At 36.9% G+C, this 23,005-nt stretch overlaps 1 protein-coding gene across 3 annotated transcripts in view; it reads right to left on the reverse strand.

Moving 5' to 3' along the window:
* Window positions 1-23,005, reverse strand: part of LOC124177171 (heterogeneous nuclear ribonucleoprotein L) — a 79,156-nt gene that overhangs the window by 17,998 nt on the left and 38,153 nt on the right. For all 3 annotated transcript variants that reach the window (XM_046559260.1, XM_046559259.1, XM_046559261.1), the window contains exons 4-6: window positions 22,432-22,517; window positions 22,106-22,202; window positions 10,382-10,445 (exon numbers count right to left, since the gene is read on the reverse strand). In XM_046559260.1, the coding sequence (XP_046415216.1) occupies window positions 10,382-10,445; window positions 22,106-22,202; window positions 22,432-22,517 (247 nt within the window). The remainder of the gene's footprint in view (window positions 1-10,381; window positions 10,446-22,105; window positions 22,203-22,431; window positions 22,518-23,005) is intronic.

Genomic DNA, 23,005 nt, shown 5'->3' on the forward strand with positions numbered 1-23,005 from the left:
AGGGCCGAAATCTTCCTCACAATCAGTAATGTCGTACTGTTCAGAATTTGTTCCATTTGTTGTTGTGTTTTATTTTCTTGTCATTATTGTATTTTTTTATTTTTATGTTTTGTCATATGCAGTAGTAACTGTTTCGTATCTTGTATTCTTATTTTTATCGATTCATTTTTTGGCGGTGCTTTGGGAGCTGTGCGGACAGTTTATTTTATAAACGGACAACGTTTTTTTTTTTTTTTTTTTTCATTTTGTTAATGTTGTTGTTGTTGTTGTTGTTGTTGTTGTTGTTGTTGTTATTTTTCTCATGTGATTTCCAAGACAAAGTTGGGGCGACGGATAGTCAATGTTCTTCAAACAATCGTCACGATACACGTGTATGTAAAGGATGGTTTTATGTCACACACACGACACATAAATAAAACACGAATCAGCGAAAAAATGGTGAATTTGATTTTTGTTTGTTTGCCTGTTTTGTTTTTTCATTGATAAACAAACTGCTAAAAATTGTCGTGTAAAATAGAATGTATATACACTGGCATATACGTGTAAAATTTGTACGTACTTTCGTGTAAATTTCCTTTTGATTCGAGTCACATTATCTTCGCGCGAATTGCTGTACATATGATATATTATTGCTGTACTGTACTCGAAACTAAACATGTTGAAGATACTTGGAACGTTTCAAACTGTGTTTAAACGTAGGTTACAACGAACGCGTATTATCGTTATAGAAAATTCATAAATAATTATCATGGTCATTGTCATGAAAATAATTACACAATAATCATTCGTGCAATTTCCGAACGTGTACTTGTGTCACACTTAAGTGATAATAGATAGTAATTGTATACTGAATGCAACAAAAAAAAAAAAAACAACAACAAAAAACGAACAAATACATATATCATTATACGACAGAAGGGTGGGAAAGGTGAGCGTACACGTTTCAAAAAAGCTAAACACATTCGATCGATCATAAGCGAATACACGTAAATATTCAGCCAGATGGATATTCACAAACATGTTGAACGACAATTATATTAACGAAGTGTGCAATCGTGAACAGGAGAAAATAATAGAAAAATATTGCCCCTCCCTTCCCCCTCCGCAGTACCACGACAAAATTGGAATTTGCAACTGTTGGACGACCACACGTTGCAAAAGAATTCCTCCATTTTCAATTGGTATGCGAAAAATTCTTAGGCGAATTTTGAAGGTGGGAAAACGATGATATAATATTAAGTCAAAAACTAATGAGGCTGAGTTTAGTAACGTTAAAGCAACGAAAAATCAGGGGAAAAATCGTTATTGCGCAATTTTAGAATAACTTTCAAGGTGTCTGTTTATGAAAATAAGAGTATGTTTTGTTTACGATGGTTTACTAAATTTCAAATATTCCTAAAGGTGCGAAGTAACGATTTTTCCCAAACATGCATTATTACCCTAACGTTACTAATTTCATAGTTATAAAAACTAGAATGAAGCAATTTACAGACTGCATAGAGTTTGTAGAGCGAGGAGAATCCCAAGATCTACGATGCCAAGATTATAAGCGGTGTAAGAAATTTCTGCAGATGTTGCAGTTTGCGAAGTTGACGCAATGATAATGGTATAAAAAAAAATCAAATGCAGCCGCTGCTACCGCGAAATTTGTTGGGTTGGAATTAATTTTGGATTTTTACTTTTTGTACACCATTCCCCAAGTTTTCTATTTTGTGAATTGAAGTAAGTGAATTTTAAGTACATTTTTTTTCTACGCGTTAACGTTTATCAGCCAATCTACCAGCTTGACTTAAAACATTATTTACCTTACAATGAATTTCACGTTCGGAAAGATCATGCTTTTTTACCTAAAAAATAAATCAGCTCGTACGTTTCGACGACAGAAAGTGATAAAGATTCGAAAACGTGATAAAATTCATCAGCATACTTCTCGCAAATGGTGAGGTTTGGAAGCCGAATAGTAGAATCATTTTCATGTTTAAATATACCCTGTAACATATGCAAATTGTAGTCAAATCGAATCTTAAACGCTGAAAAGCTGGCCGAAAGTTGACGGATCAGCCGATAATGCTCATAAGTACTCTGATTGTGAGAAAATGCTGTAGTATGCTGTAGTATGCTGCCTATTATTTAACCAAAAAAGTAGAGTAAACCGAACAAACTAATTCTGCGTTGCAATGGCCAAAAAAGGACAGACAATAACGCAAAAGGGTTACGCGTACCTCGTTTTTCGTAATTCCAACTACACTCAAACAGTTTTTTAACGATGCATGTTTTACTGAATTTTTCCAGTTACTGTAACAAATAAAATTTTTCTCACTGCACCATTTTTATTTAAAAATCCAACTTTGGAATTCGATTAATCCTTTTTTAATGAAAAATTTGGAATAAAAGTCGACGGTCTTTTTGTTTTAGGTATGTAATCTCTGAATCTTTGACTGAAGATTTGTAAAAGCGGTCGCGCTGATGGGTCTTTGTGAGCCAGGAAAGTTCCATGTCATCGACAAGCTGCATTTTTCTCTAATTCTCTGGTCGCCATCGTGATAGGGAATCTCGGCAGATTATTTATTCACAGCACGGTATACGGTATTATAGTTTTCAAGACTATGTGCAAAGTTTCGGGAATTATGTCGATAGTCTAACCGCTACTACGCGAATATGGTATCAACTACCATGTGACCATGGTAAAAGTTACTAACAATAAGCATATTACGTAGTAACCGTTACTTGGTTTACATAGTTTAGAGCACCAAAATAGCAAAATCTGTCACTCATTTTGCTATGTTTCTTTGGTTACCGTAGCTATAATTTTAGTTACCGTTTGAATAAAATTTGCTCACTACCCAAACTCCAACGTCGTGAAGATTTTACGAAACCCAATGCCGTTCGTTAAGAGGGTGCCCCGGTCGATTTCAACGTTGTCGTATGTATCTCCAAACATCGAAGTCCATGTATCTCAAACAAAAACACCCCGATAAATTTTTATTTCTGCGTGAAATGAAAATGTATCGGAGTGTTTTTGTTCAGGATTGCATATGGAATCTGGCTGTTGAGCCAATTTTCGCGTATGAGATAAGCGCACTTCGATATTTGGAGATACGTGCGTCAACATCGAAATCGACCAGGCACCCCCTTAATGTTTTATAGAATAAAGAAAAATAACGAATCGAAAGACGAATCTAGTTATAATTTTTTTCACCATACGCTCTTTCATGTATGAATACATCTAACGTATATCGAAAAAAGTTTTCATTGGGTACTTTTCAAACCGTCCGTCCGTGTAATGGAGAGTTAGCGTAGCGGCAACCCTTTCACGATCAATGCATTCGAGTGAACTGTAGGTAGTTACGTACAGACGTATGTACAGATATGGTGCATTCCGCGCCAAATCTCCTTATCAACTCCAAAGTGCAGTTATCGAATCGTTATTAATCGTTTAAAAATTTGCTGGAAAAATTGAATAAAATTAACAACTTCCGCTGTAACAACACAGATATTTCTCATTAATGACTGTGCGGATTGTTTCAATTGTAAAAGTGAAAAAATTTGCTATTGAAACGATAAGGAAAATTGATTTTTTCTGTGATATTCGAAGATTATAGATCAATCTTCAACGAGATGTAAGTAAATCGCGTATGCAAGATGGTAATATATCGTGGAGATGAAACATCCGGAAAGCAAATTTCGTACGATGAAAATATTTTCTATTTACACAGACCAAAGAAAAATATGTCGCGGCAAGAATGTCGAGTAAAAATTTCATATTCACGATTTATCAACAATTTTGATAACAGCAGTGTGAAATCGAGTGTCAAAAAAAAAAAAACAACTCTACCAGTATATACGTGTTGTTGTGTTAAATCAATGCTAAGATCAGAGACAAAATTTAAGTTGGCAAGATCAACGTGACGAAAGACGTGCAAGATGAACGAGTTGAGCTTGCAAGAAAAAATTAAAAAAAAAAAATACAATTATATTTTTCTGTAAGATATATTTTACTTACGATTAATTTCAAAACAATTCTCAAGTTACGTAATAACGATTTTTTCCAAAAAAATATCGTTACATCAACCTTGCGACCTTCAAGCTCGCGATCGGAGAGGATGCATATAAAGGGTCTCCAGCTACACGTTCGACAGTCTGCCGGAATGCCCCATATGTATATATACTATATACGTATAACTCGTAGAGGTAACCAGTAATAATTCTATGTAATTAAACCGCGACCTGTCCATGGCGGAGGATGAGGAGGATGAGGATGAGGATGAGGAAGAGGAGGAGAGCGATTTCATTTACGTAGGTGTGCACGTATACATGTATATACTTGGACCGCCCATATATAACAAATATAGGTAGGTGGGTAGGTACAGTCCATGCACATGAACGATAAATTCCGGAGTTCGATTTTCCACTCAATTTCCGCATAGCTCGTATATGTATACGTTATATATCCCGTTATACCCATCCCCTGCATCCCTCCTCCCACCATACCGTCATATGGTATCAGACTATGTATATAATATTTATATCTAGGTGAAACTGGGTGGGTTACACAGGTGTATTATATATATATATATATATATGTAGATGATTTTATGCATATTATATGTATATCAGGGTGTTTCGCTAGAAAGAAACGTCTTTTTTACCCCACCGGGAAAACTTGCCGAAGGCTATTTTTTGAAATTCAATTTTTAAAGGTCACTCACGAAATTCCGAAGTTTTACCATTTAAATGACACGGGGAAGATGCTGGGTTTTTTCTCCAATTTTTACCACTTGCATCAGCCAAATTTCATGATGGGGCCTTCATATTGGAAGCATTTTTTAGGGGTATTCATTGAATGTCCTACAAAAGCGTGTCATTTAAGTTTTCGTTGCAAGGTCAATGGTTGAACCACTTAAAGACGTTCAAAAATGAATTTTTACATCAAACCAACTTTCGAGGTCAAAGTTTATATAAATTTTCAACCACGTAAGCTACGTGTTTCGCGGAATGAATCATTTTGTACCGAACTCAAGTTTTTACAAAATGCTTTCAGAATCAAGTCAGTATCATGAAATACAGCTGATTGTGAGTGGTAATGATTGAAAATAAAAAATCATATTTTCTCGATGTTGTTTAATTGGGATAAATTATAATTCCGAGATCGACCTTTCAAAATTATATTTATGATCTAATCTCCGGTGCGGATTTTTGTTTTTTTTTTTTTTTTGTTTTCGTATCGTACAAGTTCTTTACGTGCGAGCGCAAAAAATGTTTGCTTCTAATCAAAATTCTCTAATACATAATTACGTAAAAAAAACAAGTAAATCACGACGGAGATGGGGATAGAAAAAAATCCTTTCCCTCCGCCTCTTTACTTCTTTTCTCATTTTATTATTCTAATCCAGAGTTAGCGATATACGATACTTATATCGATACCTATTAGGGTGTATCGAAAAACTACGTTCTGCTAATTTCGACACGGACTAGTATGAAAAAGTTCGGTCTTGACAAAAAAAAAAAAATAAAGTGGTTTCAAAGAGAACATTTTTGGTTAATATTTTCTACTCGAGCAAACGGTTTTAAATTTCGAAATTTCTCTAATACAGCCAAACGTTCCTGAATATAGTAATGAAACCAAGAAAAGTCAATACTGGTATGTTTTTTTTCCAATAGATATCCGTAGAGGAGTGAAATTGGAATCTGACTGACTTACCCCTCCCCCCCCCCCCCCCCCGCCCCCCGCTCTTGCGGTAAATGCCAGGATCAGGATTCGAATAGGAGTAAATGAAGATAAAATTGACACATTCGTCATCAAAACCTGCACTGATGTCGTTTACATAAATAAATGCATTAAAAAAAAAAAGAAAGGATTTTGAGGTCATGTCCTTATTCTCATATTAAAATCCTTCCTCACACATTTAGGAAAAAATCCAAAAATCTCAACGTTGCCACATTTGACCACTTGGGGGCTAAAAAAAAAAAATATCCCAGTATTGACTTTTACCATTTTCCTAAGTATATTCAGGAACATTCGGCTGTATTAAACCGTTTGCTCGAGTTGAAAATATAAACTAAAAATGGTCTCCTTGAAATCGCTTTATTTATTTTTTTTTTTTTTTGTCAAGAGCGAAATTTTCCACACTAGTCCGTGTCGAAATTGGAAAAAATTGGTTTTACCATACACCCTGATACCTATGTAGATGGGTTCAAATCAGTATGTATTTATGATACAAATACGTACAGACCGACGGTGAGTTACTTCAACTATTATTTATACCTATCCGTTCGAAGCCAGAGATATATAGACAAATCGGTATAATGTACCCGGGTACTACATTCGAATAATACACAGTTAAATACAATGTATATACGCATACGAATTTATATACATATACATTATACACGTATTTACCAATTTACGGATGGACGGATACGGCGTTATTACCGCTCATCTTTTCGGTTTGATTGCAAAGCCGAATTTTGCTGGCTATACGTACGTATGGAGTAAAAATCGAAAGGCATATTATCCGTGCTGTAAACGGTATTAACTACATCTTCTCAACTTACGAATAATAACGATTCGATTAAATTCTCAAGGTGCGATCGTCGCGTAATAACGCTGAACGAACAGCGCCGATTTTTGGCCGACTAGCCTCCTTGATCTATACGCGGTTCCTAACCAACATAGCGAGACAAGACGAAAAAAGACGAGACAGAACAAGACCGATCGAGTTCGTTATGCAATGTGAATCACGAGAGCAAGTCCCTCGTCGGATTTTGACCGTAGCGCGTCTGTCGAGCGCTCTTTACGGTCTAGCGATCCCGTTTCTCTGAACCACGCGGTAGTTTTGCCAGAACTAAATTGCTGGCTTGCATACCTGGGTAGAGAATAAAAACGTGTCCTCGAAACAATAAGTAAGTTCGTTCGTTCGATGAGCAGGTGAAACGACGTATAATAAGTATCTTGTGACACAACGAGGGTAGGACAGACATCCGTCATCTTTTTTTTTTTTTTTTGCAACGAATTTGGACCATTAAACACTGTCAAAAATCTTTTGTCAAACTTCACACGACACGAAAGTCGACCGTAATTTTCTTGCAAAGATTCAGAACCTGCACGTTTAAATTTTTCCCTATCTGAAATATGTGCAAAGTTCGTACATGTATGTATACTTCAAGTCAAAATCTGTGCGAACAAATTTAATTCCAACATTTGAAGATACCTGTATACTTAAATAAAAGTATGAGCAATATGTACAGGTTTGTACGAATTTCGTGCGATTTTTGCAGTAAATGATGAGAAGGATAAAATTGATATCAAATCGGTGTACACAAATAACCGTTCCGATATCTCACTGCTGTGAATTGAGATACATTCTTCGATTAAAAACAAATTAGCGGAAAAATATCCGAAGAAATAATTTAATAAAAAAAAAAAAAAAAACACACGATAAACTGCAACGCGTAAGAATATGTTATACGTATATACATACGAGTACATATGTACGATGCACATGATACACGCAAACACGTATTACATGCTGCAAAATTGGAAGACGCCCAATGTAATTCTTGTGGGCGTAGCCAAGACCAATTAGCCGAAACCGTAAGATATATCAACGCGAGTTTTTGAGTGACAAGACGTCAAGCTGGCTGTAATTGGAACGCATATCTCTACCGGCTGTTAGATGACGCCATTATTACGGATACCTCTTCCTCCTGCCCCTCTTTCCGTTTTTTTCAAATCTTTTATCCCATAATTATACTCCTTTCTTCTCAATCTCCCGCATGCCGAATCGATATCTGTTGTTATATACTCGTATACCCAGTACATAGCTGTTCTTCGGGTTTCGAGACGACTTCACTTTATAGGTAGGTCCATGGAAACATAGGTGTGATGGACCATGGAGAGTACACGAGGAGACCCGAACACCATTTAAACAAATAGCTGTCTGAAATAAGACGGCACTGGTGTTTCGCACGCAGCAAAGACAAATGTACGTCAAACTGGAACCGCCACATTCGAAAATCGATAATTCTCCTATGGAATAATTAAAGGCTTTAATTTTAAATTAAATGCTCTGCGTTTTTTTTTTAAACCTGTGGCGGTGCCACCTCGAAATAAACCTGGAACTACCGTGTCAAAACAACGCGATCGGAAAATCATTTTGAAAAAATCTTCTCACCAGAATTGAAGGTTCAGTAAGGGATCCAGGAATCCGTATGCAGAACATTTTTTGAAAGCCAATCCCAGGCGGGAATATCCATCGAACTCGAAAAATCTGTGCAGTCTTTGACGGAACAAGTAACAGGGTTCTTTAATTCCAGATTAATTTTTACGCCTCTAGGAACCTTGTAACTTGTTCCGTCAAAGACTGCACAGATTTTTCGAGTTCGATGGATATTCCCGCCTGGGATTGGCTTTCAAAAAATATATTATTTATAGATTCCTGTAACCTTTAATGAGCCTTTAATTCTGGCGAGAAAAGTGTTTGGAAATTCCTTTTCGATCCTGTTGTTTTCCCGTTTGTACCGCCATTTCTTTCATTTGTACCTCGACTCAAAAAAATATCAGAGCCGTTTTTTGATTTTTAAAAAAGCCAACTTATCTGTTTTCAAAGATAATCGAATTCCGCCGACGGAGATCGCTTCACAATCGATTGTACCCGTTTGCATTACCTTTCTTTTCGTTTGTACCTTCACCCAAAAAGAATTATGCGGTTTTATAATTATTAGCTATAAATGTAACAATCGTACTTTGACATAACCATACTCAGATTATTTTATTGCTAAAGCTGTTCAGAATAATAAAAGAAGGAGGTAGATTGCGATCTAACCTTGTTAGAACAATGTAGGTTTTGGAACGAGTAAAAGTATTTTAAATGTTAGGTTTTCTAAAAATCAAGAAACGACTTTATATTTTTTGCGTTGAGGTTACAGATGAAAATAATGACCGTACAAATGATTCTGAAGCGACTCCTGTTGGAAAGAAACCAAATTTTCACAAGTATGATGCAGGTCATTTTTTGAAAACGTCACATCCTTTTTCTGTTCGAAGTACAAACGAACAAAAAAGTGGTAAAAACGAATACAAACAAAGTAAAATCGATATCCGTTTACGAATTTTTTTTTTCCAAAGTCGGGTGCCACGTTTACATAGGTGTTTATCTTGAGGTGACACCGCCACAGGTTTAATAATAATAATAATAATAATAATAATAATAATAATAATAATAATAATAATTCAATTTGAAAATAGATCAATTAATTAGCCTTTAATTAAAAACCGTAAAAGGGCGAGAAGAGAGAAGGAAAGTCGATATAGCTAGCCCAATTATACGTGGAAAAATTGTACTCGAATACCGGTAATTCCTTCTTACAATTATACGAATTGCGTGTAGTATATGGGACATTGTGTATGATCTATAAGATTAGTTTAGCGGCGACATTCGAGTCGGCACATTGTATACCTATATACAATGTTAGGTACACAACGAGGTATTATTATAAGACATATAGACATCAAAAGCTGCACACGTTATACAGATAGATACATACAGTATACATACATGTAGTATATAATAAACTAAAAGATAAGAAAAGGCTGTGCGGATATGGACTGCGGACGATGGGTATAACATTATATAGGCTGGTGAATATATGGATAAGACACGGTGTAAGTAACATTGTACTTATATGTATACCGATAGATACCGGTAAAGCTTAATGTTAGCAGATTGAACGTCCGACTGCGCATGCGCGAGCTTCCTCGGATTTTCACACAGGCTGGCCACCTCACCAAGCTTCAACTGTCAAACGCGGCTTACGAAGGTTACGCAGATGACGCGAATTTTTTTTTCCGTCTGCTTGGCAAACTTTTATTGTAAACTGACTGATGACCGATGACTTCTAAGAGTCGTCATAACTATATGATTTCAATACTCCCCTTGACACGGGAAATTTTTACATCTCACGGTCCGTTTCGAATAAGTTGGCTCCCCTGCCTTGCAGACGAAAATATTGCCGCGGTACGATTTCGTCGACCAATAGACTTCAATAATGGAATTCGTTATCCATTTAAGGGGAAGAAGAAGAAGAAGAAGAAGAAGAAGAAGAAGAAGAAGAAGAAAAAGAGTTCAATTATTTTACGCATGCGCAGTCGGTTACTCAGATTGCGAAATTACACCGTTTTCTCTCGGTATGTATATGCGGTGAAAGGTATCGGATGGATGTATATATTGTATATATATAAACAGCAACACATATAATGTATACCTATAATCGAAAAAGAAGTAGTGTTGTGAAAGGAAGTGGGAAAAAAAAAAAAAAAATGAAAAAGGAAAAGGAAATGTACACTGTGTGCATACATGTACATGTATATGTAAGTGCTCACCTAACGTCGGTGTTGTGTAGTCCCAGCTCTCGGCGTCGTTCTTGTACACGTTCAGTTTGGTAGGCTGTAACAAGAGAAACGAAATACTGTTAGACGAAAATAAATAATACAGAAATCATCATCATCATCATCACCTGGAGCATTAATCCATTCGCGGTCATTGACACGGGCGATATTAACGAGTCAGCGAAAATATGTACAGTATAAAAGTTTTGAACGTTCGGAATTTGGATCATTCGATGTAACGGATCAGTCCGAACTGTTCGACGACTCGGGGAATTGTTAGCCGCACCTTGTTTTTATACCATCTAATGCACGTAGCTTCTTCCGATATTCAGCACTACGCCATTGCTGTCTATGCGTCATTTTGCAAGCGACAGATTTTGAGTGCAAGTACAGATTTAAGCACCGCCATCCCTCACCGTCAAAGAAGGCGATCGTGTAATTTCGTCATCTTTGAAACTTCAGAGCGGAGTCGGATTCTTCCGAAAATCATGGCGTTGAAACGATAATTTCACAGTATATGTATTAGCGGCAAGTCTCCCCCTCCAAACTGTTCAAAACTATCGCGAGAAACATTTTTTTTTTTTCCAGTAGGTACCTCAATTCTCCGAGTGATGTCGGTGTTTTAATTAAAATGGGACACCCTGTACACGTGATACGAATTCACTACGTACAACACATCACCCGGTTACCGGTGAATACACATTACACGTATATTACGTATCCTGGGTTAGGCGTATCCATAATTATTTGCGGTGAAATATATGTGTAATTGTCCTTACATCGCGCCAAGCTTATACGACGATCATTCTTATATATAACCTATTATATTCGGGCAACGAATAAATACTCATTAAAATTCATTGGAAATTAGTCGTTAATTATTGATAATCGATTTACCCCGTGCTATATCCGTATTATACGTACACGTATATGTATATGTGAAGAACGGGTTGTAGATACGTACGGCGAGTGAGTTACCTCGTATATATAGTTCTGACGTCATTTCAGACAGTATCTAATTTGAAACTTTATCGTTACATATGCATGATAATCTCGTCACGTTATAATATATCTACGTCGGAACCAAAAGAGAACAAATGTGTCTTATTGTCAATCATTTTAGAATAGCTTTAGTTCCATTTTCATCCTCCCATTTTATAATACTCTGAAAATATTCCAACAACGATAATTTTACCCGTGGAATCATTTCGCAATTAGACTGGCAATTTCTTGCAACGAATAAACATAAACATACGATATTTAACAACAATATCGTATCAAAAGACAATATGCGATTAAGAAACAAGTAATACGTAAATCAAGCGCCAAGTATACGAAATTTAAGACACGTCTCCGATTTATATCTACGCATTTGACGGAAGTAACATTTTTCCCTCGATATACTCATTATCTTTTCTTATTTATATTCGAACCAAGTTTTCTAGCCCATACTCGCAATTTCTGCTGCTGCTCGGGTGTGTGTATAAAATGAGTATGTAGACGCTGAAGATAGGTACGGTTATAAATTGTTGAGAAGGTGTCTAGAGCCTCGAGGATGGCATTAATATTTTTCTACTGCCCCCAATATAGATATGTAGGGTATGTGAGCGGTACACATGTCCGTATACCCGCAACCAATAAATACGTTGTGTGTGTGTGTGTGTGTGTGTGTGCGAGAGATATTCAAGGTGTACGTTACACGTGTAGGTATACATGCAATATTCCAGTAGAAGAAGAGAATACGGAAAGGAGAGTTTCTCAACTCTCTTTCGCTGCTACGTATATGTATATACACATAGAGGTATGGTAAGTGCATTACATATCTATAGATTGGGAACACTGCGTGGCAAGCAATCCTGGTAGTTGCTGCCGTTGCAGGGAAGACCCTCAAACTTTATACGTACTACGGTTAATCTTCTTCGCAACCGGCCGTTGTTCGCCGAAGTATAAAATATGCAGGAAAGAACAAAAAAAAATTATTGCATACATGATGTATATGTATATATATACATAGATAATACGGAAAAATAAAGGAAAAAATTAAGTTTAAAAGAACTTAGTTACCAAAGAAAGTTATTACATTTCATACCTAATAATTGAACGGTAAGATATTATTTTGCCTTGAATAACGAAGTGTGAAAAATTTTCATAATATTTTGTCACAAGTAAATTTCTAAAAATATGTAAATGAGTAAGCAATAATTCGCTTTTCGAAATGTCGGCACGCTCAATATCTCGAATAATCGTAGTTTTTTGTATAAAAATTGTTCTTCACTACGAAAATCAAAACGAAATAAATATTTTTCCTTGGGTATAAAGGTCGGTAATAAAGTGAAAAAAAAAAAAATTGTTAATGAAAATCACAACAATTAAAATGACGGAATTATCGAAAATCACTTCCGGAACAAGCAAATTTTTTTGCTTTTTATACTTGTAATATACATTATGAACATCTCAGAAAATTTTCACCCATTACATAGTTGGGATTTTTATATTCACACTTTTAAATACTTTTACTCAGCCATTGAATGTATTTTTTCTTTTCTCAGCTAAAGATGTAAGAAAATTAAGTTACTCTACATTTTATTTTCCTCACTGCCTCCGTCCAAGTAAGTGTGTAAAAAAATATTTCCACGTTCACAGGAATTTCGGCCAACGAGAGGGAGGCAGAAAGGGAGAAACTCTGCGGGAGATAATAGATGCAAGACAGATTCAGAGTGACGGCTGTCAAAATAATAACTCAGCGTTCCTCTAACCTTTTTCCTTCTGGGGGAGGAGGTGGAGCCGGAGGGGATTGCAGAGGTTAGAAGCTCTGGCCCTGCATGTTATATTCTTCCGTCGGTTAGATATACATAGATAATATATGTGTGCGCATGCATGGTCCTAGCGAAAATAGATCGATTGATCCGTAACCCGTCTCAAATGACAACCTGTACAACTACGTAAAAATAGACGAAATCTACGAATGGAAAAAAAAAAAAAAAAAAAGCGCAGGTATACGAAGAATAGAAAAACTTGGACAATTTCTTGCAGTTGACTTCAACAAAATTAACGTCGATAACAGAAGCCTGCGTTAAATGTTAAACAATGTTTTGTTTAAATAATTTATCAACAAATTTTGGGTATTATTGTTATTCAAATTTAATTTTCTTATCGCCTTTATTTTGGTTAATTTTTTCCGATCTTTATCTTATCATAAAATATTCAGTATTGCCGACGAGACGTTTCAAAAAATTTTTTCGAATACAGAGCCCGTTTGAGATCTATTTTCAAATTTTCACTGTTTTATTTAGAATTGAAGTGGGTAACATTTTTTCCAAAATTTGAAGTCGACGAGTTGATGATGAAAAATGTTAATAAAATTTATAAACAAATTAATAACAAATGAAAATTTTAAATCTACTACTACGTAAAATGACTCAAGATCTTTAAAATCGACATCTTGCATTTTTTTTTTATGTCAAACGGGTTCGACGATACATTAGTTCGAATATTCACACGCGCGACGTTTTTTGTGATATCTCGCAACTTTCAACCGTTCAAAAAAAAATCGCAATTTTTTTTCGCCAAACATGTGTTTCATTATTTCATATGTAGAATGCGTCTGCAAAATTGAAAAAAAAATCGGAATCATTGAATATAATTTAATGATCGGCTTGACGTGAAAGACGAATAGTACGCTTCCAAGTTTAAAGATGCATGAGACAAATTTTTCTTTGAAGCGATGCCTTCCGCGTTGACAAGCCTTAAAAAAGCACTGCGACCGGTATACAACTAACGCTCGTGTCTATAATTATAATTTTCTACTATGACCAACCGTATACTGTTTGTTTTATAAATTGATTCCTGTCTCGAGATTGAACAACTTTCTGAGAAAACAATTCGGCGCCGCCATCATATTTAACGCTCGTATGTAAGCGTGTTTCGCAATAAAGATGATCGTTAAACTTTCAACACTTTATTATAAAAATATAAAATTCCTCTATAATGTAAATTATAGGTTTTCCTAATTTAAAACAAGCGGGAATCGGATTTAATCCTGACATCCGAGCTGACCAAATATGTTTACGAATTAAGGACAAACGAGCACCATCGCCTAAATCCAAAGTTTGGAAAAGACGTAAAACCACGTAAAACAACGTCAAAAATCTCCAACAATGACGGTGATCGCGGAAGAAGGAGCATCCCTAATGTGCAATAAGTGAATTTGATCAGATTCGTACAACACAAGCTTAGATGTGAGGAACTCGAAAAGAGGTTTCATAATTGGAACCTTCATAAAGCTCAAACTCTGGGGTTTTCAAACACGATTCTAAAGTTTTTCGGATTATTTTGTTCGCTGTCTAGACCTCAACAAATGGTCTGAAAACCACTCGACAAATCTAACAAAATCAAACAATAGTCATAAAGCGCAATTGTAATTACTAGCGAACATCTGTCGTACCGTACTTGCACAAATCTATTTTCATCCTCTCTGAAAACAACTAATATTGTGAACATTTTTCTAGGCGATGTTTGGAAACCTCCATGGTGAACAAAGCAAGTTGTTCAACTATCTTAAAAGTCCTTATTATAATTATAGAATCTTTTCTGAAATTGTCGATGCCTCAGCTTATGTTATTAAAATTCGGTGAAAATCATTTCTACTACACAGCACGAATATTACTACATTCTTGTTCACTATACGTAATTGGTGTAAATAACATCGTCGAAGTTATTTTCTCTCTGCTCAACTTTTCCATCAGGGGACGTTCGGATCCTTCGGTAACCGACACTTTGAAACTAGGAACACAAGAATCTGACAACACGCGGTGTAACTTTGTTCCTGGTATGCGTCTTGATAGCATCGAGCGGCAGGTCTGGCCAACGATATTATTCTTGTGACTATAATTGTTGAAAGTCCATGGAACTTGAGATTGATACAAGGTGTGAGAGATATCTCGGTTATTTCGTAGTTTGGAAGGATTGCCACTGTCGCCGCTTATACCCGGCAAACACACGACGTGTATAATAAGTACAGTAGATGAGTATAATACGGTAAACCATCGTCGTGGTCGAGTCTAAGTGTTGAGAGTGATATATTTACGACGCAATAAACGCTGCTAACGATCCATGACCTACCTTTTATTACTATATCCGCATGTACGTACCAAGCTGTCTACTCAGCGTCATCTCTCTTTATACCATGTCCATCGTCATCTTCGTCGTCGTACACGCAACAAAACCCCTTCATCTTATTTTCGTCACATTTCATCGCATCCCGACACACGTGGACCGTTGCAAGTTTTTCCTACCATATACCGTGAACATAATTTCTTTAGTCATTTTTCACCCCAACGGTTCAAATAATTTATTACAGACGTATCTGATTAGTTTTTTTTTTTTTTTTTTTTTTTTTTTTTTTTAAACGCGATATTCCTAACGATTATCTTTTATGTCAAGTGTGCAGATTCCTATCATACGTATAATTGGAGAAAAATTGCCAACATTCGTTGAAGAAAGAAACATGGTGAAGCAGTTTCAGACATTACGACAATTATTATTGACTAACCGATGAATATACGACGTGAAAATAATATGAAGATTGATCAGAGTTCAGTTCCCAGCAGCCCTCGTTAAACCCAAAATTGCTGCTTGACGTAGGAAGAATGATGGAACGAATAATATGCCTGTGTATCCCTGAACGTATAACGTGCATATATATATATACGTATATAACGACGCACGCGGAGGATGAATTATTGATGAAAGTGTATAATTTGAAACGAGGTAAACGAAGGGTTCGGTCTGCATAAATCTAAGCTTGATTATTTAAATAATATTTGTTGATGCATCAAAATTAAAACTCGAGGTCGCTTTTTTATGATTGAAGATAAATGCTGAAAGAGAATTGATAATTCGTGTACCGAAGGAAATACCGGAGGTAAAATTTACTTCTCGAAAGCAACGCCGTTGCGGTTACTGCTATCGTCGTCGTTCTAGCTTGCGCCAAAACGAATCCAACGAGTCCCAGTTCGTCAATTTTGGACGAACAGAACGGGAGATATCGGACTTTGAAGCTCGCGAATAGCGCGCGAGTAGCGCGCGAACAGCGACTAGCATAGCTGCGCGTCCGGCACGCGAGCCACGAATAACTCTTGCCACTTCAAAGTGCGATATCTCGGGATTAGTTCATCCAAATTCAACGAGACAGGACTGGTTAGATTCGTCTTGAAACCAGCTACACCGTCAATGACAGTGTAACGCAACGTTGAATTTGGAAAATGCCGTACCTTGCGATGGTCGCAGGCACCAGGCGCTGGATTTTCACTTCATATTCGTAACCTGAAATATAATTACTCTCTCAATATCAAAGCTGAATAAAATCGACTTGAGAGGGATTCTTGAATTTGACAAATCCACGATCAGGCAGGCATGTATGAAAAATTTCAACGCTATAATACTCGTCCGAAAGGAGGACACAGAGTTTCAAATCCCGATGTATTTAGGTCACCAGAGGGTCCGGATAGACGTGAAATTTGTTTTATTTTCTAACGAGAAACCCATGTGGTTAGGAGAGAACGAGGACATGCAAGAAATCGTTTTCTTTACTACTGTCCCGACGAAAAGGCAGCATTATTCGCGACTGAAACGAGAGCTTCTTATACCAGAAACCACGCGAGTTTTTAGTCTTCAGAAAATACCGGACGAGAGACAGAGAATACGATAGATGAAGAAGAGGAAAGATAAACGAAATAAGAAAACGTTAAAATGTCAGGTAAAGTTTCAGGGATGGTACCTACGATATGATTACAAAATCGTTTCGCACAGATCTCGTTCTTTTCCTCCTGCGCGTTATACGCTGCAAAGTTGTAACAGAATACGAAAAACCGTGTAGAGCGAAAGTCTTTTCATTGCGTAAGTAAAAAAAAAAAAAAAACAAACATACATGTATACAAGGGACGCGCAATCATTCTCTCGATAACGGAAACACGAAAGGGGATATTCTCAAAAAAAAAAAGTTGTAAAGCGAGTTTAGACAACGAGAAAATGAAACGAAAGGAAATGAAAGGAAAAAATCGTGAAACATTGTTGGGTTATATCGAACGACGCGAGAAGAACAGCGGACTTCGCGATACTCGGTGCACGGGATAAAGAGGGAAGATCGAAGAGGAAAAAGAAAAAGAGCAGGAGTAGTAGGAAGAAGAGGCTGTCCGTCTGTCCGTCCATCCACCCGTCAGTTACCTCGTCTGTTAGCGTCACGTCACTGAAATACTCCGGTTAAATCCGTCACTCGGTGTACCAATACATCGAAGCCGTGGAAACCCACGTGCACGTCTCCGAAAGCACAGGTATGTAGATGTACCAATTTCACCTCGTAACCGTATCTATAGGTGGTGGTGGGCATACGCACGTGCGATGTACGGACACGTCGGAACTCGATTCCTAGGTGAAGGTAGGCTTAAAGAGACCCGCACTACTCCCAACCTATAAATATCAAATCCATCTCCTCGGTTTGAACCTCCTTCGGTGAAGTCAGCGTTCCATTCCTCCTCTTCCCTCATTGTACTCTCGCGCTAATATCTTGATTATCAATATTGCAATTCGGCGAGTTACGTACTCGGGTTAATAATTCATTTATCAATTTTCCGTTGCATCAGATTTCGCAGGATTTCAGACGGTTCAACATGGTTTCGAAATGTTCTGGAAGATTCGTGTACAGGTTATATGGAGATTTCATGGTCAGTAGAGCGTACGTAATATATTTTAGAAGGTAACAAGAAATAATCTTCATCAGAAAATTTTGAAACAGGTTCAACGATCTCGCGACATTTCGGGATTAATCATCTAGGGGACATCATAGTTTAGGACGGTGTTACGAGCGAGCCTCGCTACCTACAATTAGTGCAATTATATCCTACCTGTATCGATGTTGTGAACAGTGATTTAGACGGTGTATCGTCGATTGACAGATCAGACGAATTAATTAATCGCGCCTGCTCTAAATCAATCATCTTTGACCCGAGATCTGTTTCGACTCGAATATCTTCGCTTTCCTGCCCGGCTCCTTATGAGATGACAAATTGTATGCGATTTCAAAAGATCACGAACTATTTCCGCATACACAAACACGATATATAGTAGATTCAAATCGAACGCTTTGTCGGATTGTTGATATCCGCTGGAGAACATCAAAGGTGACTGTGATATTTGGATCAGAAGTGAAAGAATAAAAAGAATATGTACCATTGACCGGCGAAGAGTGAATAACCCCTATTTGTGCATACCGTATATCTACGGTATAAAAGTCAGATCTCTACGATCATAGACCGTGGATAAATTTCCATCTTGATTTCTCCGTTACGCTATGGCGGTCAGTGCGGCTGCGGTATAGATCGGACGCGAGATGCGAAGACAGGAACTACGCGTGTCTACAATAATCTGAGTAACGTACGCAACACGAGCACGACGCCAAAGCGTTTCAATGACATTAGAGGCACCTTGTATAGAAGAAAGAATTAAAGTTTGCACAACGCGAATGGTGCAAATTATTTTTTTTTACAAATAAACCAACCGAGTGTGAAATACCACGAATGGTTTAGTGACGTCAAAGTGTCAAAAGCACGTGTTGCTTTCCTAGATTAAGAGAGAAGACCGTCTGTCTTTCTGTCTGATATAAACACACAAATTTCTAACGTACAGTCGTAACGATGCCCAGGCTACCGCTGTTGCTAGTGCTTTACGCGTTGCGTTACGCCACGGTTATATCAAATGGTGATCTAGCTGCGGCTTAACAAGTATAGATAGTTGTAGCGGAGCACGTGGGTGGCGCAAAGATCGTCAAATTTATATCCGGAGACAGATCAAATAATTACTCGTATGGTAAAGAAAATAAACAACTCCGACTGACCGTGGATGATAAATCACGTTCTCACTACCTGCCGCGTCCTTCCTGATCAAATGCTGCGGATTCCGTAAAACGGAGTCTGACGATTCGTTAGCAATTTTTTGAGAACCCCCCCCCCACCGAGTCCGTCTGAATTCTCGAGAATAAAATGCTGTAAGAGGATCTCGGTTATAGTCAAGTGTTCCGAGGCGATATATCGCTATTTCAGAACACACAAGTGTGCAGCATCGCTGGTATGGAATTAGAGATTGAGCAGGCACGCGCTCGAATATATATAATGTTGAAAAGTATTCAGTTTATTGACGCCATTACCGTACGGACAGCGTCAGGACGTTAATAACTTCATTATCTCGACCAGAGCAAATTGAATAATTCTTCAAGTTACGAGTTCCACTTGGTTCTTTCCGCTTCGCATATCTGAGATATGTTCAATTTTTTCCCAACTCATTATACATGGCTTATAAGCTGAATAAAATTTGCAGCAACGATTTTTACCGTTATAGTTGTACATGCGGAATAAACATATTACGCTATATGCGTAACGAAGTAGGTACTAAATACAACGACACTTGAAGTTCATCGTGTCTTGTTATTTCCTTATCGCAGTGACAACGGACGCTGCAAAAACGCAACGATTTATTACACCTAACTACGTACGAAGTTCGAGTTGCACAGCGTTATAATCGTTGAATGTAACCGTGCAGGTATTACGAAAACTACGACGTAGCTGCACGGTTTGCAAATTCCAACGCAGTATCCGTAGAATATAATGCAATCTTCGTACCTCTTTTTACCTTGCGAAATTCTCCAGCGGATCTAAATACGTGTTCAAGTCTCTCGTTGAAAATTAATCGATTTTATCGCTCGGCCTGAATTCCGTTAACGCGTTTTTAATTACATTTCGTAGTTTGTAATTTATGCAAAAAGTACGTATCAACATATATACATATATAGAGTGAGTTAGAGTGTTTAAAAAAAAAACCGACCATTTTTTTTTTTCGAAGAACATTGAAAAATCTTCCGAGCGTCCCTCAAAAATGACCTCGGTAAAATATGAGCTCTTAATATCGATATTTAGAGGTGACGATTCTCAATTTTCTATTTCCCATTTAAATAGCATGGGAAATTTTTTTTTTTTAATTTAGAATTTTATTGCTCGAAAACGAATCAGTGTGAAAATATAAAAAAAAACATATTCTTGTAGGAAATTGTACGCTCTATAAAAAAGATCCGAATAAAGACTTGCGTAAGGTAAGTCGTTTCGGAGTTATCAGGCCTCAAACATCGAACCGTTTGAAATAATAATGTTATTAATTTATAAATGCTACAAAACTGACTATATATATATAAAGGAAGAAAAATTTAATCCCTATAAATTGATTTATAATTAGATGAACGGGAGACGACGGGATCGGATAATAATTTAGGAAAGAGAAAAAAAAAAGAGAAAATTTGAAACGACGTCGGGTATAATTTGTTTCATCGATTGGCTTTTGATATTGAATTCGGAACTCGTTTCAACCAACCCTCAGTAGCCAGGCGTTGCAATTACTCGATGAAATAACTTATATTTCCGACTTTCATAACAGAGCTGTCTCGGGAAAACTGTATAAAAGAATCGTTTTCTCACTGCGTAGGATCGAAATAAACTCACAGGGATAGATAAATCAATCCAAGGCGTGATTGCATCGGCTGGGCAAAGAGAGAACGAAAATGCGCTTTCGGTATAACGTGCGGAAAAACGTCGACTCGTGATTAATTTTCACCGTCGGAATTATTCAGAAAAATAAATAGCAATTCGTTACATATGTCAAACACGTAAATCCAAGGTATAATGACTTACTGCAAGAACGTTCAATAATGATTGCCATACTTTTTTCATTCGTATACGTTAATTAAAAAAAAGCTGCGTCCTTGTGGAATAACGATAAATAATTATAGAACAACGGCCACGCAAAGTTAACGCAACATTTGAGTATAATACGTTTCGTTGTTGTCTGCGTGCATGCGGCAAGCAATAGATCGTGGTGAAAGACATCTGGTGGTAATTATAACGTGACAATTATAGAAACGTTTAACGAAGAGAACAATAACGCGGTCGCCGAAACTGTCATTATAATATTTCAACTTCTATGTTACATTCTTCTAAACGTAATAGTCGTTTTATTTTAGCCGCTGTTTGAATTCTCGAAATTTTTAATCTCTCTGCAATAGGTCGATAAAAATTGAATATGGTTGCCCCTATATCTTTATCGAATCGTAAAAAACTCAATCAACACGTTTTACAAGAGCAACATTCTTCTTTTTATGAACCTGAAACTATCCGCCGATTCGCAGAGAGTTCGTATACACATTTAAGCATTAGAAATGTTTTAAAGCCGTTTATCCAATTTGTTTTTTTCATGGAAATCACTGCGTGTGAGAAGTTTTTGTGAATCAGTGGCTCGCCATCTGCAACTAGGTTGAGAGCATCATTTTCTTTTTCCAAAGTATGCAAAGTGTGTAAAAAAATATTGTCAGGAGGAAAGATAAAAAAGTTGACCCATAAATTTCTAAATCTTTTCTAGAAAATTTATCAATAAATCAAAAATATTGAAAATCCATTTCTATGACGCAGTACGAGACCATATTTTCCGGTTTTAATATACATTTACACATTCGTCAATATTCCGTACGATAAGCAATAAACCAAGCTCTCCGACGTATTCAGAATTTTCAGATTGCTTTACTTCACGCTGACCTGCGTTCTGATTAATGGGTCGAAAGTAAAAAAAGGGAAAGGAAAAAAAAAAAACAGCAACAATAGTAATAGCGAAATGAACCGAACTCACCTTGGCGTAATCGATCTTCAGGGTGCAGCAACCTGAGTAGATGTCGGCGCCATGGAGGGTGTCCTTCGCTCGTGTTGCTGACTCGACAGAATCAAACGTGATTCCGAGATATCATTTTACAGTTAAGAATTTTCACCATTAAATCGTACAACTTTTATACATATACCTAGATATAACATCTTGAATATTTTTTCATGCAAGTTACTATAAGATGATATTATCAAAAACGAAGGAGACAAGTTTTGGAATGTTTTTGTTTCTTCTATCCTTCAAACTAATGTAGCCGCCTTATACTTTCGACGACGGTTCATATATGAAAAGGATATTCCACCATCGCTTGTACGCCATTTTTCTTGAATATAACGATTCTCTGTACTTGACCGCTCGGTACGCTTATTGTGTGAAGAACTTCCTGTAACAAAAGATTAAAACCACGTTAATAATATTATATTTACACAACAAATAAAATCCAAATTGAGAATTCAGTACAAAGGACGTAAGTGCAACAAATTACTAGATTTAGTTGAAACTTGGCACTCGGTGATTTATAAAGTTGCCCGCAGTTAACAAATATCAATTTCGGATTGAAATTCAACAACGAGCGACTTCAAAAGCGACAGATATTTTAAATTTCGAATAAATCAATTAACTGGCTTCATCGCGTCATGACCTAATTAAATGAAATAAATAAATCTTATTTACACTGTCATGCGTATGCTTATTTTCCGCAAGTTACGAAACACCCTGAATACGAGGTATGTTTACATCGTACACAGTACGAGGGTTGGGTAGTAAATGGTGAATGGCACACACAAGGAAGAGGTCGGAGATCGACGGATCGCGATGGACGGTAAAGAACGAGAAGAGAAGCCATCGGTGGGACGGATGGCTCTTTGCCAA

This window comes from Neodiprion fabricii, chromosome 3 (assembly GCF_021155785.1).
Source record: "Neodiprion fabricii isolate iyNeoFabr1 chromosome 3, iyNeoFabr1.1, whole genome shotgun sequence".
In the NCBI taxonomy this organism is placed as follows: Eukaryota; Metazoa; Arthropoda; class Insecta; order Hymenoptera; family Diprionidae; genus Neodiprion; species Neodiprion fabricii.